Below are 14450 nucleotides of genomic sequence, written 5' to 3'. Positions count from 1 at the left end.
AGCAGTATACTAGCTGGAGCCATGCATTTCCAGTCTTTGTGCTAAGCTAAGCTAGCGGGGGCTGCGTCAGACAGAGTTACAGCACGCACGGAGATGAGAGAGGTATGTATGGACTTATCTAACTCTGGGGGATACGGTGAATAAGCTAAATTCCCAAAATGTGGGCGTGTTCCTTTAATGGACTTTAATAGAGCCCAACATACTTAACTCAACACTTAACAGTTTTTTTCAACAGAGTTTCAAAGGACTATAAACGATCCCAAACGAGGCATAAGGGTCTTATCTAGCGAAACGATTGTCATTTTTGACAAGAAAAAAAAATGCTCTTTTAAACCACAACTTCTCGTCTAGATCCGGTCGTGATGCGTCACCGTGACCCCACGCAATACGTCATGACGTCAAGAGGTCACAGAGGACGAACGCGAAACTCCGCCCCAGTGTTTACAAGTGTGTTGAAAGAGGACCGTTCCGACGTTGTTGTATGTCAACTGATACTAATTAATGTCTTTGTGTCAGTTTATTGTTTACAATGGTCCGCAAATGTGCGTTTTAAATAACACGTGACCTCCCTACGTCACTACGCATTTACGTTAGGTCACGCTGGACCGAACCTAGACGAAAGTTGTGGTTTAAAAGAGCATATTTTTTATTTTTCTTGTCAAAAATTACAATCGTTTCGCTAGATAAGACCCTTATGCCTCGTTTGGGATCGTTTGGAGTCCTTTGAAACTTCGTTGAAAAAAGTGTTAAGTGTTGAGTTAAGTATTAAATGTTGGGCTCTATTAAAGTCCATTAAAATGAGAAAGATCCTGCAATGTTTTCCTCAAAAAACATAATTTCTTCTCGACTGAACAAAGAAAGACATCAACATTTTGGGTGACATGGTGGTGAGTAAATTATCTGGATTTTTCTTTTAAGAAAATTGAATATTCCTTTAAGTCAAAGGTTCTTTAAAAAATCATTTCTTTATACATTTTTATAATCTTAAGAACCTTTTTTCACCTTAAAGAACCTTTTGTGAAAGGTGCTTTGAAGAACCATTTAGACAGAAAAGGTTCTTCTATGGCAACGTGAAGCACCTTTATTTATAAGAGTGCTGGGTAACTTTCAACAAATGGTTCGGTCAAAAAAGGAAATACATTCTTTAACTTATGCAAGGTTGTTCTAGCCAAAAATGCTGGATCGATTCAGCCCATGGTTGAGTCAAATTTTGAATTTTTTTGGGATAATTTAACCCAACGTTGGGTTTATAATTTTCTTTTTTTAACTAGGAATGGATGCCACCGTGGAAAATCACTTGTTCGAATCAGCTATCACGTCTGTTTAAAGCGATTTAAACTTTTCTTTTTCGTTAAAACCCGAGCAAAGAACAACACTCAAAGTCTTCATATCTAAAAAAAAGATTTTATCGCTGTCTTACCGACTGGATCTGACAAAATCCGGATATAGCTCAGCATACGTCATCTCCTTTATCGCTGTGATTGGTTTTAGTTCTATCCAGTTGGACACAGAGGCATTTGAGAGACGTCCGTTGGTGACACCCCTTTGGAAATGATTTGTCTATGTAGCTTTGCCAGACTATAACTCAGTTACTACTGAAAATGGTCTGGTTTTAACCAGGCTAACTATACAGATATTTTCATAAAGCTCTTAATAATGAGTTTTAAAAATTGTATGTTTGTCGTTTATTTAATTGTATGTTGCGCAGGAGGCGGGGCTTCAGTATTTTCGCTCAGGAGAACCACGCCCTGAATCTGACTCCACCTCTCCTGACTCCGCCCCTCCTGAGTTCATTCCAGAATCACCATATCAGTCAAAATCATACCCTGACCTCAACAGATACCAGAGCGACGTGGCACAAACTCCTCGGCAGGAAGATGGTTTAGACCTGCTCACGGTCGCTCTCCGGAAGTATCTTACCCAGAACAAACCAGCTCAGCCCGGTCTAGGGGAAAAACCCAGAGTAGACCAGCTCTTCCTTAAAGATGGCTCTAGAAAGCCCTCTGCAAGTGACTCAATCACACCTGTGGATGGTATGACATGTTTTCTTCCTTTCCCCATATGAGGAGTTTAGATGCAAAACCCTCTAAGCGCCATTGTAAATGAGCATTGGCTCAGCATTCGGGATATAATTCATCATTATCTCATTTTGACAAAGGTGCCGTTTAGGTGCTTTTGCATCTGAGCTTCTCATATGTTAGAGTAAGTGAACAGAAAGTTCACCACTTCATACTGTGTAAATGTGAATACCGATGGTTAATCTGTTTACAGAGTCATTCATCTGGAAAGTTCTGCAGAATGTGGGCAAGCACAGTGTGGATGTGAAGAGTCTAAAGGCAGCAGATTTGGATAAGCTTGCCGTTCTTATCGCGGACGCTCTGCAGGTGGTGGAAAAGCAGACAGGACAAGGAGAGATGCCTAGAGATCTGGAGACACAGCAGAATCCCGAAGACCTGCAATACGACGATCAGATAGAGGAACATTCGGTGGATCAGATCCCTGAAGACAGTGCTCAGGAACAGATGGAAGTGGATGAGGAAAATTCATCTGTCACTCAAAGGACTCTCCAAACCATTCCACCTGTGACAGGTAGCACATAGTTTATTTTTTAATAAATGCCACGTTACATTATTCACATACTTTTGAAGCAAACACGTAAAGATCATGATGTTTCTCTTACAGAAGGACAAATAGTAGAAGAGGAAAAAAGAAACATGGATAACAAGGTAAAACTAGGGTAATTTAAACATCTAATGATTTTAGATAGGTTAGAGCTGGATATTTTTGGATATTGACTGCTTCAGCCTGGTTAAAGGAAAACATCACTGTTTTTCAATATTTTACTATGTTCTTACCTCAACTTAGACAAATTAATACATACCTATCTTTTTCTCGATGTGTGCATTTAACCTTTGTAAAGCGCGTCGTGAATGTATTAGCATATAGCCCCATTCATTCCTTAAGATCCAAACAGGGATACATTTATAAGCCACCAAACACTTCCATGTTTTCCCTATTTAAAGATTGTTACATGAGTAGTTACATAAATATGTAAAAGTAATAGTAGATGGTCCAAAAACCTAGTTATTGCCAATGTTTTGCCAGCAGTACAATGAACTACAACGTACACTTCTTGTTTTACCAGGAAGTTGGATTCTTAGGAAAGCTCCTGGAATACCTGGATAAAACCTCAGAACCCGAGCCTGTTGCTAAGGGGAATGGTGTGTCTGTGGAAACCGTGCGTAGCCGAACGACGCACCGGGATGTGGGAATGCAGAAAAAGGCAATAGAACAGGTAGAGGAGGTAGAGGGCTGGGTGCAGGCGGCAGCTATAGCGCCCTCCTCTGGTGTGGAGACAAACCCTGCACCGCGTCGCAAGAACATGAAAGTACAAGATCTTCAGCTCGATGTCCAGACCAATACCAAGAATGACATCTATGGATACATTATAACGGATACAGAGTAAGCTAGGCCAACAACACACAAAGTCATACACGCCACAAACACACACACACAATAAAAGTTGTTCTTTCTCTCTGGATCAGGAATCTTTCCACCGATAAGGGTTTGGATCTGATGCAGTTGGTGGCTCGTAAAGCGAAGATTCAGATGACAGATTTCTCAGAACTCTCGTGAGTCATAATTGTGTTTGTGCAAGTGGCTTTGAGTGAAAGCCACCCTTACTTACAAAAAATATATAAGTTAAAATTGTACGTTTATTTTATACATAGTGTAATCACTCCAGCTGTGACATTTCAAGTCCGTCCAAACGCTCAGAACATCACTACAGCTGATGTTGCTAATGTAGCAGGTAAGAGCTTAATCAATACAACCATTACTACAAATGCACATTGTTACACACATACAAAGAACTACGCACTCAACTTCTCTTAAATTTTTCATTCCTGAGTGATAAATGCTCAGATGTCTTTATCTCTGATGCTTCTCTGTGTTCAGTTCGTCAGAAGAACGAGCTGGAAAAAGAAGCAAAAATCAAGATTGTGGAGGCTGGAGTAACTGATGTAAGAATAAAATATTTTTGTCTCCTCAAATACGTCTAATTGATATGAATAAATAAAAAAAAGTCTTTTACACTTTACTTGTTGAAGGGGTGTTCATAAGACTGACATGACACCTTATAATCATGACATGACACGTGTCATGAACATGAAGGAGATTTTATGCACGTTTATGACAACTGTCATTAAGTGTCATTCATTTAATTATGTCATTTTTATTGCAAAGATGACATTGTTTGAGATGTCATTGTTATGACAACTTGACATTAACCAATACATCATAACTTGTCATGACAACTTGACATTACCAAGACAACATAACTGACCACTTTTTACCAGTGATACAAATATAATTTGTAATTAAATTGTCATTAGGTGTTAATACTCTGTCATATAGTTTTATAACAGCGTCATGAATATTTTTCTTGCCCTTCAACTACAGTGGTGCAAATATAATTTGTCATTAAAATGTCATTAAGTATTAATACTCTGTCATATAGTTTTATAACAGCGTCATGAATATTTTTATTGCCCTTCAACTACAGTGGTACAAATATAATTTGTCATCAAAATGTCATTAAGTGTTAATACTTTGTCATATAGTTTTATAACAGCGTCATAAATATTTTTCTTGACCTCAACTGCAGTGATACAAATATAATTTGTCATCAAAATGTCATTAAGTGTTAATACTCTGTCAAATAGTTTTATAACAGCGTCATGAATATTTTTCTTAACCTCAACTACAGTGGTACAAATATAATTTGTAATTAAAATGTCATTAAGTGTTAATACTTTGTCATATAGTTTTATAACAGCGTCATGAATATTTTTCTTGCCCTTCAACTACAGTGGTACAAATATAATTTGTCATCAAAATGTCATTAAGTGTTAATACTCTGTAAAATAGTTTTATAAGAGCGTCATTAATATTTTTCTTGACCTCAACTACAGTGATACAAGTATAATTTGTCATCAAAATGTCATTAAGTGTTAATACTCTGTCAAATAGTTTTATAACAGCGTCATGAATATTTTTCTTGACCTCAACTACAGTGGTACAAATATAATTTGTCATCAAAATGTCATTAAGTGTTAATACTCTGTCAAATAGTTTTATAACAGTGTCATGAATATTTTTCTTGACCTCAACTACAGTGGTACAAATATAATTTGTCATCAAAATGTCATTAAGTGTTAATACTCTGTCATATAGTTTTATAACAGCGTCATGAATATTTTTCTTGACCTCAACTACAGTGGTACAAATATAATTTGTCATTAAAATGTCATTAAGTGTTAATACTCTGTCATATAGTTTTATAACAGCGTCATGAATATTTTTCTTGCCCTTCAACTACAGTGGTACAAATATAATTTGTCATTAAAATGTCATTAAGTGTTAATACTCTGTCATATAGTTTTATAACAGCGTCATGAATATTTTTCTTGACCTCAACTACAGTGGTACAAATATAATTTGTAATTAAAATGTATTAAGTGTTAATACTCTGTCATATAGTTTTATAACAGCGTCATGAATATTTTTCTTGCCCTTCAACTACAGTGGTACAAATATAATTTGTCATTAAAATGTCATTAAGTGTTAATACTCTGTCATATAGTTTTATAACAGCGTCATGAATATTTTTCTTGCCCTTCAACTACAGTGGTACAAATATAATTTGTCATTAAAATGTCATTAAGTGTTAATACTCTGTCATATAGTTTTATAACAGCGTCATGAATATTTTTCTTGCCCTTCAACTACAGTGGTACAAATATAATTTGTCATCAAAATGTCATTAAGTGTTAATACTCTGTCAAATAGTTTTATAACAGCGTCATGAATATTTTTCTTGACCTCAACTACAGTGGTACAAATATAATTTGTCATCAAAATGTCATTAAGTGTTAATACTCTGTCATATAGTTTTATAACAGCGTCATGAATATTTTTCTTGACCTCAACTACAGTTGTACAAATATAATTTGTCATCAAAATGTCATTAAGTGTTAATACTCTGTCAAATAGTTTTATAACAGTGTCATGAATATTTTTCTTGACCTCAACTACAGTGGTACAAATATAATTTGTCATCAAAATGTCATTAAGTGTTAATACTCTGTCATATAGTTTTATAACAGCGTCATGAATATTTTTCTTGCCCTTCAACTACAGTGGTACAAATATAATTTGTCATTAAAATGTCATTAAGTGTTAATACTCTGTCATATAGTTTTATAACAGCGTCATGAATATTTTTCTTGACCTCAACTACAGTGGTACAAATATAATTTGTCATCAAAATGTCATTAAGTGTTAATACTCTGTCATATAGTTTTATAACAGCGTCATGAATATTTTTCTTGACCTCAACTACAGTGGTACAAATATAATTTGTCATCAAAATGTCATTAAGTGTTAATACTCTGTCATATAGTTTTATAACAGCGTCATGAATATTTTTCTTGACCTCAACTACAGTTGTACAAATATAATTTGTCATCAAAATGTCATTAAGTGTTAATACTCTGTCAAATAGTTTTATAACAGTGTCATGAATATTTTTCTTGACCTCAACTACAGTGGTACAAATATAATTTGTCATCAAAATGTCATTAAGTGTTAATACTCTGTCATATAGTTTTATAACAGCGTCATGAATATTTTTCTTGACCTCAACTACAGTGGTACAAATATAATTTGTCATTAAAATGTCATTAAGTGTTAATACTCTGTCATATAGTTTTATAACAGCGTCATGAATATTTTTCTTGCCCTTCAACTACAGTGGTACAAATATAATTTGTCATTAAAATGTCATTAAGTGTTAATACTCTGTCATATAGTTTTATAACAGCGTCATGAATATTTTTCTTGACCTCAACTACAGTGGTACAAATATAATTTGTAATTAAAATGTATTAAGTGTTAATACTCTGTCATATAGTTTTATAACAGCGTCATGAATATTTTTCTTGCCCTTCAACTACAGTGGTACAAATATAATTTGTCATTAAAATGTCATTAAGTGTTAATACTCTGTCATATAGTTTTATAACAGCGTCATGAATATTTTTCTTGCCCTTCAACTACAGTGGTACAAATATAATTTGTCATTAAAATGTCATTAAGTGTTAATACTCTGTCATATAGTTTTATAACAGCGTCATGAATATTTTTCTTGCCCTTCAACTACAGTGGTACAAATATAATTTGTCATCAAAATGTCATTAAGTGTTAATACTCTGTCAAATAGTTTTATAACAGCGTCATGAATATTTTTCTTGACCTCAACTACAGTGGTACAAATATAATTTGTCATCAAAATGTCATTAAGTGTTAATACTCTGTCATATAGTTTTATAACAGCGTCATGAATATTTTTCTTGACCTCAACTACAGTGGTACAAATATAATTTGTCATTAAAATGTCATTAAGTGTTAATACTCTGTCAAATAGTTTTATAACAGCATCATGAATATTCTTCAGTTCATAATGTTTTTTAAGTTTCCTCCAGGTGTTAGAGAAATAAAATCAATATTTTAATAATAATTAAAATTGATAAAATTATATTTTATTGCATTTGGAGACCGATTCACCTAAAATTAAATGAAGACATGCAACGTTGGGTCCATATCGCTGGAAAAACAGTTAATTACATTACATAAATGTGCATAAAATCTCTGTTTATAAACCAGGTCATGTCATGATTATGAAGGTGACATGTCATTCTTATGAACACCCCTTCAAATAAAGTGTTACCCAAAAGGAATGTGAAATATTAAGACAATTCTGCACTTTTAATATATTCATTTTAAAAGCAAATGCATAAATTAAGAAAATGCACTTATTTTACTGCTTGTTTAGCATCCTCAACTTTTTATTGATTGGGTGTGGGCATTTCTATATTTAAGAAAAGAAATAATTAATCAAGTCATCTTCTGTTTCTTTTATTCTTTCTAGAGGAGTAAACTGAATCAAATTCCAACTAAGTACAATCGCTCAGAATCACTCAAGTTTCTCATTCTGACGGTCATTTCCATCGTGTGCATTATCGGAGTGCTGCTGGCATCCAGCGTCATCTACTGTATGCGTCACCGCTCTCATCACAAACTCAAAGAGAAGCTCACCAACCTCACCTCTGACCCAGCAACTGATGCCACTGCTACTTACCAGGTACCAAAACAATAGTGTGTGGGGGTGTTTTATGTTGTGGTTAGGGTTGCCAACTTTGCCACTATAAAATATGGGACAAAAAGTGGCCTGCCGCAGCAGTGCGGTTATTATTTTGGGTGAATATACAATTTATTGTTTTAAGCCATTTGTCAAAATGAAAGCTTATCTCCTTTATAACTTTAGTTATAAATTAAGAACTTTTATGCCTTGGCAACATACGGTAGGTTTATTAATAGTTTGTTAATTTACTGCTGACTTTTAACACAGTCCTTTAATTGAACCATTACCTTACTTTTATATATTTGTGACTCCTGCACTAAGGGTTAAAAACGTTATCCTCTTCATGTTAATCTTAAGTGTCATAAGCATCAGTTTTTCAGATTGGGCCATTTTCTGGCTGACATTTCTAAAAGAGGAATTTCTATGAGACTGAGATGTTTAGCATGTCTAGCACTTTTTGTATGTTTGTGAATGCGGGTAGACTACCATTATTCAACAAAGACAAGGTAAAAATGGTTTTTCATTCTCTGTCCCCTTTAAAAGATTTATTTGACAACTATTTGATAATTTTGAATCCGAGGGTGCAAAAAAAGAAAGTTGCCCAAATGAAGTGCAATGCAGCGCAATGCGCAAGTTTCAGCCCACCGCATGTTATCATTTTCACATCTAGCATCAGGTTTAAATAGCAAATGCATTTGCGACCATTTGTGCCCCCATGGTCTGAAAACGAGTTGTGTTCAGGCACATTGTTGGCGCGTTGCTAATTTGAGACACCTAAAATAGACTACACCATTGACCAACTAAAACCTGGTCTAAAGTCTATGCCGCAATATTGTTTTTGTTATTTAAAGAGCGCGTCAGTAACAACGGGATGACAACGCCGTTTGCTTATCACACATAAATGCGCAACAGCACACAAATGTTTTTAAATATGACAAATTTAAGGATTAAAATGTAAAAGATTATTATTGAGTCTCTTGGACATTAATGAGGACCGATTATGAGACATTAGAAGGCGTAAAGAGCAGCTTCACCTGTAGCCTGGTAAGTAATTTAATGTTTTGCTTTAAACAAATGCAAATATTGCATTTATTTTGAAATGTTTTTTTTTAAATGCCACCCCACGGATTTATTGTATATGATAACTTTGTACCTGTGCATATGGTGAGATGAGAACCATTATGGTTTTCAAAACCCTTATGGTGCTGTCCGAGTGCTGAAATGTAATCTCCTGTTTGTTACAAATAAAGTATTTTTAGAGTACAAACCTTTTCTTGCATATTTGTAAATTATTCTTTAAAATTACACTGATCATGTAGGCTATCCATTTACAGCAAATAAAAGTCTACTAATTTTACTTCCATGCTTGAAAGAAAACGACTTTTAAAGAGAACTAAAGGTTGTAATACAAAAAAATTAACATTTTTAATGCAAATAAAAATTGATTTTTTCATCAATCTTAAACTTGTGGTCTTTTTTTCTCTGCTTAGTTTTTCAGTTTACAAATTCCACCATCCAAATAGAGAATCGTCATGGCGCGAGCGCAACTGGCTTTTAACGCGGACGGGAGATGAGACTTTCATTGGTTTATTGCACGTTACGCCCAAAACACACCCATTACTCATTACGAGAATAGGAAAAACCCTTTTAGAACCCTTTTAGAGAGTCATTTTCCCGTCGTTAAATTAGCAAATTTGGACGTGCCCTTTTAGACTGTTCGCCTTGTGCTTTAGACCATGCGCTTAGATCATTAAAATAGGGCCCAAGGTTTTGTTGTCTAGGGTCACAGATATGTTTTTTCAAAAATGTAAAAATGCAGAAAGCATTCTGTGAGGGTTCGATTTAGGGGTTGGATTTGCAGAAGGGGATAGAATGTGAGTGTGTGTGTGTGTAAATATATACTCCTCTCTCTCCATAGGAGCTGTGTAGGCAGCGAATGGCAGTTAAGCCTCCTGTAGAGAAGCCGGATCCTATTCACTCTTCTCGAATAAACAGTGTCTCATCCCAGTTGAGTGATGGGCCAATGCCGAGTCCTTCTGCACGTACTAGCACCTCCTCCTGGAGCGAAGAGCCCGTCCACTCCAACATGGACATATCGACTGGACACATGATACTGGTAAATGCACATACAAAGCTGCACATTATGAGAATGCTTATATTATATATTTAGCGGAAATGCTAGACACACAGTTGTACAAAAGAAATTCTGCCATTTTAGGCAATGTGTTTTGGTTAGTTGTATAAGTATTTAAACATTTAAAAATTAAACATTTTCATCACAAGCCTGTAATAAATATTGAAATGTGCAGTAGTTCAGTACACATGTTGTAGTACATTTATATAATCATACAACAAAGTGTATATGCAAAAGAGATGCCTCACAGCAAGAAGGTCTCCATTTCAAACCCCGGCTAGGACAGGTGGCCTTTCTGTGTGGAGTTTGCATGTTCTCCCTGTGTCCGCGTGGGTTTACTCTGGGTACTCATGTTTCCTCCCACAGGCCAAAAACATGCAAGTTAGGTGAAATTGGAGATGGCAAATTGCCCCTCCCCCAACTTGTGAATGAATAAACATGGATTAGCCGGTTCTCACCATGAATATAGCCATAGATACTGGAATGGTGTAAAGAAGAAGTGTAAAGAAGAAAGAAAGAAAGAAAGAAAGAATTGCAAAAGAGAAATTGCATATTTTCTTGTAAAAGCATAATTTTTTCAATTTGTTAAGCGCTGGTTGTTAAAGGGACACTCCACTTTTTTTGAAAATATTCTCATTTTCCAGATCCTCTATAGAGTTAAATATTTGATTTTTACCGTTTTGGAATCCATTCAGCTGATCTCCGGGTCTGGCGCTACCACTTTTAGCATAGCTTAGCACAATCCATTGAATCTGATTAGACCATTAGCATCGCGCCTAAAAAATAACCAAAGAGTTTTGATATTTTTCCTATATAAATCTTGACTCTTCTGTAGGTACATCGTGTACTAAGACCGACAGAAAATTAAAAGTTGCGATTTTCTAGGCAGATATGGCTAGGAACTATACTCTCATTCTGCTATTAGTCCCCTGCTATTAAAAGTTACTAAGGGGACTAATTCTGGGCGCTGCGTAATATCATTGCATCTCCTGCAGCCATGTTACGGCAACAAAGTCCTTGATTATTATGCCAGAATGAGAGTATAGTTCCTAGACATATCTGCCTAGAAAATCACAACTTTTAATTTTCCATCGGTCTTAGTACAAAATGTAACTACAAAAGAGTCAAGTTTTAAATAGGAAAAATATCAAAACTCTTATTTTTGAGCGCGATGCTAATGGTCTAATCAGATTCAATGGATTATGCTAAGCTATGCTAAAAGAGCTAGCGCCAGACCCGGAGATCGGCTGAATGGGTTCCAAAACGGTAAGAATCAAATATTTAACTTTAGGGGAGCTGGAAAATGTGAATATTTAAAAAAAAAGTGGAGTGTCCCTTATTAACATCATGTTGCCTATGTAGAAACTTATTTTTACAAGCAACTATTATCAAAAAAAAAATTTACCTGCAGATTTGTGTTGTGTTATGTGTAGAAATGCAAACAGTACAAAACACGCACACACTGTATGTTTTCTATGTACACATGTAGGCATATATGGAGGACCACCTGAAAAATAAGAATCGTTTGGAGTCCGAGTGGGAGGCTCTCTGTGCGTATCAGGCCGAGCCGAATGCCACCACCGTCGGCCAGAGAGACGGCAATGTCAAGAAGAATCGCACCAGCACAGTCATAGCCTGTCAGTAACCACACTTGGGCATACACATTTGTCCAATTTCAAATTATACAGTTATTTTTATCATTTATTTTGACAAAACTATGTGTGTTTGTGTTTATTCAGATGATCACTGCAGAATAACTCTGAAGGCAGAGAACAATCAAGGCAACTCGGACTACATTAACGCCACTCCAATCGTGAGCACGAACAACAGCCGAAACTACATTACAAACAGTGGCGGCTTGTGACTTCTCTTCCGAAGGGCGCAAATTCAGAATGTTTGTTGCGTCATGTGAACCATGTGCATCATGTGTTTTGTCAAAATAAGTGCCTGCTGCACACACGTCAAAACCGTTTATGATAAAAGAGACGCTTACATTCACAAAATACACGCAAGACACTCCCTTAACACTAAACTCTGATTATGCATGAGATTATGTGAGTATCTGGCAACAGCGAGGGTCTCTTTTATCATAAACCCTTTAGACGCGTCTGCAGCAGGCACTTATTTTGACACATGATGCACATAGGTTCACTCGACGCTCCGAACACATATTTCGAAATTAAGAACCACACACATGACGGGCTACATACATTTTTGGGATGTTGGTATTCCAACAATTTTTCATACTTAGCTTAACTAGAAATAATGAGCATCAGGCATCAACACTGTTAATTTATTCAGCATGATAACACACATAGGGTAAACTCGGTGTGTGTGTTCATTGATGTTTTCTTTTTGTCAGATGGATCACGATCCTCGTAACCCAGCGTACATCGCCACTCAGGGTCCCTTGCCCTCCACTGTCGCTGACTTCTGGCAGGTAAAAGAAATGTGTGTTGACTTGCAGATGGTCTGGGTAAGCGTGCGGATATGTGTGTGTTTGTAAATGTAGTGTGTGTTGTCCTCCAGATGGTCTTGGCGAGGGTGTGATTATGTGTGTGTTTGTATAGTCGTGTACACATTGGGTCTGAGAGAGCGTGTGTGTTATCTCTTACAGATGGTCTGGAAGAGCCTGCGTGTAACATTGTGTGTGTTGTCTTGCAGATGGTCTGGGAGAGCGGGTGTGTGGTGATCGTCATGTTGACTCCTCTATCCGAAAACGGTGTGAAACAGTGTTACCACTACTGGCCTGACGAAGGCTCTAATCTGTACCACATTTATGAGGTAATGTACAAACAAACATCCTCTTCACAGACGATTCGGTTGCGAACAACTTCATTGCACAAGGCTCCACTTCCTAGTAGACATGGGACGTCAATATAACAGCAGGAAGGACTTCAACGTTGGATTTTTGTTGAAAATTTAAATCGGGTTGATTGCTGAACCCGATCTTATGATGTTTATCGGACATTGGATTTTGGTTACTTAAAGGATTAGTCTATTTTTTTTTTTTTAATCCAGATAATTTACTCACTACCATGGGAACCAAAATGTTGATGTCTTTCTTTGTTCAGTCGAGAAGAAATTATGTTGTTTGAGGAAAACATTCCAGCGCGACCTCACGTAATTGCGTAGTGACGTGGAAAGGTGACGTGTTACATATATGAAACGCACATTTGCGGACCATTTTAAACAATAAACTGACACAAAGACATTAATTAGTATAATTCGACATACAACAACGTTGGAATGGTCCTCTTTCTCCACACTTGTAAACACTGGGGCGTAGTTTCGCATACATCATCCGTGACCTCTTGACGTGATGATGTATTGCGTGAGGTCGCGCTGGCTCATCACAGGACCGGAGATAGACGAGAAGTTGTGGTTTAAAAGTGCATATTTTTTATTTTTCTTGTCAAAAATGACAATCGTTTCACTGGATAAGACCCTTATGTCTCGTTTGGGATCGTTAACGGCGCATTCACACGGGGCGTCAGCGTTAACGCTTCCCATTCACTTTTAATGGGTGATGTCATGCGTTGCCGAACTGAATTGTGGATCCGTCGGCGCTGCGTCAGTGCCGTTGCTCGCGGCAGAAGTTGAAAATTTCTCAACTTTTCAAGCGGCAACGTGTGCGTCAGCCAATCAGATCGCCTTATGCAAATAACCTAGGCAGAGCCAGCCAATTACGTTTATGGAAGAATGGAGCATGTGTAGCGGCCACTGTGATTGGCTGTTGGCCACGCTTCAGACAAGCCTTCCGTTAAGGGTTAACACTTACGCCCCGTGTGAATGTACCGTTAGAGTACTTTGAAACTCCGTTGAAAAAAACTGTTAAGTGTTGAGTTAAGTGTTAAGTGTTGGGGTCCATTAAAAGCCATTAAAATGAGAAAAATCCTGGAATGTTTTCCTCAAAAAACATAATTTCTTCTCGACTGAACTAAGAAAGACATCAACATTTTGAAGGACATGGTGGTGAGTAAATTATCTGGATTTTTTTTTTTATTAAGAAAATGGACTACTCCTTTAACTCTTTCCCCGCCAGCATTTTTCATGATTTTCACAAAAGTTTAATGCCTTCCAGAAAATGTTCTTCTTAAAATATATAAACAT

The 14450-nt window shown here is 36.4% G+C and overlaps 1 protein-coding gene across 1 annotated transcript in view; it reads left to right on the top strand.

Moving 5' to 3' along the window:
- Nucleotides 1-14450, top strand: part of slco5a1b (solute carrier organic anion transporter family member 5A1b) — a 29336-nt gene that overhangs the window by 9057 nt on the left and 5829 nt on the right. Inside the window, exons 6-18 of the mRNA XM_065266408.1 lie at nt 1709-2033; nt 2272-2589; nt 2683-2726; nt 3146-3462; nt 3546-3632; nt 3732-3811; nt 3958-4022; nt 7991-8203; nt 10122-10319; nt 11827-11974; nt 12077-12150; nt 12700-12777; nt 13002-13121. Of these exons, the coding sequence (XP_065122480.1) occupies nt 1709-2033; nt 2272-2589; nt 2683-2726; nt 3146-3462; nt 3546-3632; nt 3732-3811; nt 3958-4022; nt 7991-8203; nt 10122-10319; nt 11827-11974; nt 12077-12150; nt 12700-12777; nt 13002-13121 (2067 nt within the window). The remainder of the gene's footprint in view (nt 1-1708; nt 2034-2271; nt 2590-2682; nt 2727-3145; nt 3463-3545; nt 3633-3731; nt 3812-3957; nt 4023-7990; nt 8204-10121; nt 10320-11826; nt 11975-12076; nt 12151-12699; nt 12778-13001; nt 13122-14450) is intronic.

This window comes from Paramisgurnus dabryanus, chromosome 6, assembly GCF_030506205.2.
Source record: "Paramisgurnus dabryanus chromosome 6, PD_genome_1.1, whole genome shotgun sequence".
Lineage (NCBI taxonomy): Eukaryota > Metazoa > Chordata > Actinopteri > Cypriniformes > Cobitidae > Paramisgurnus > Paramisgurnus dabryanus.
Note: the sequence above shows the minus strand (reverse complement) of the source record. Positions and strands in the feature narration are given on the sequence as shown.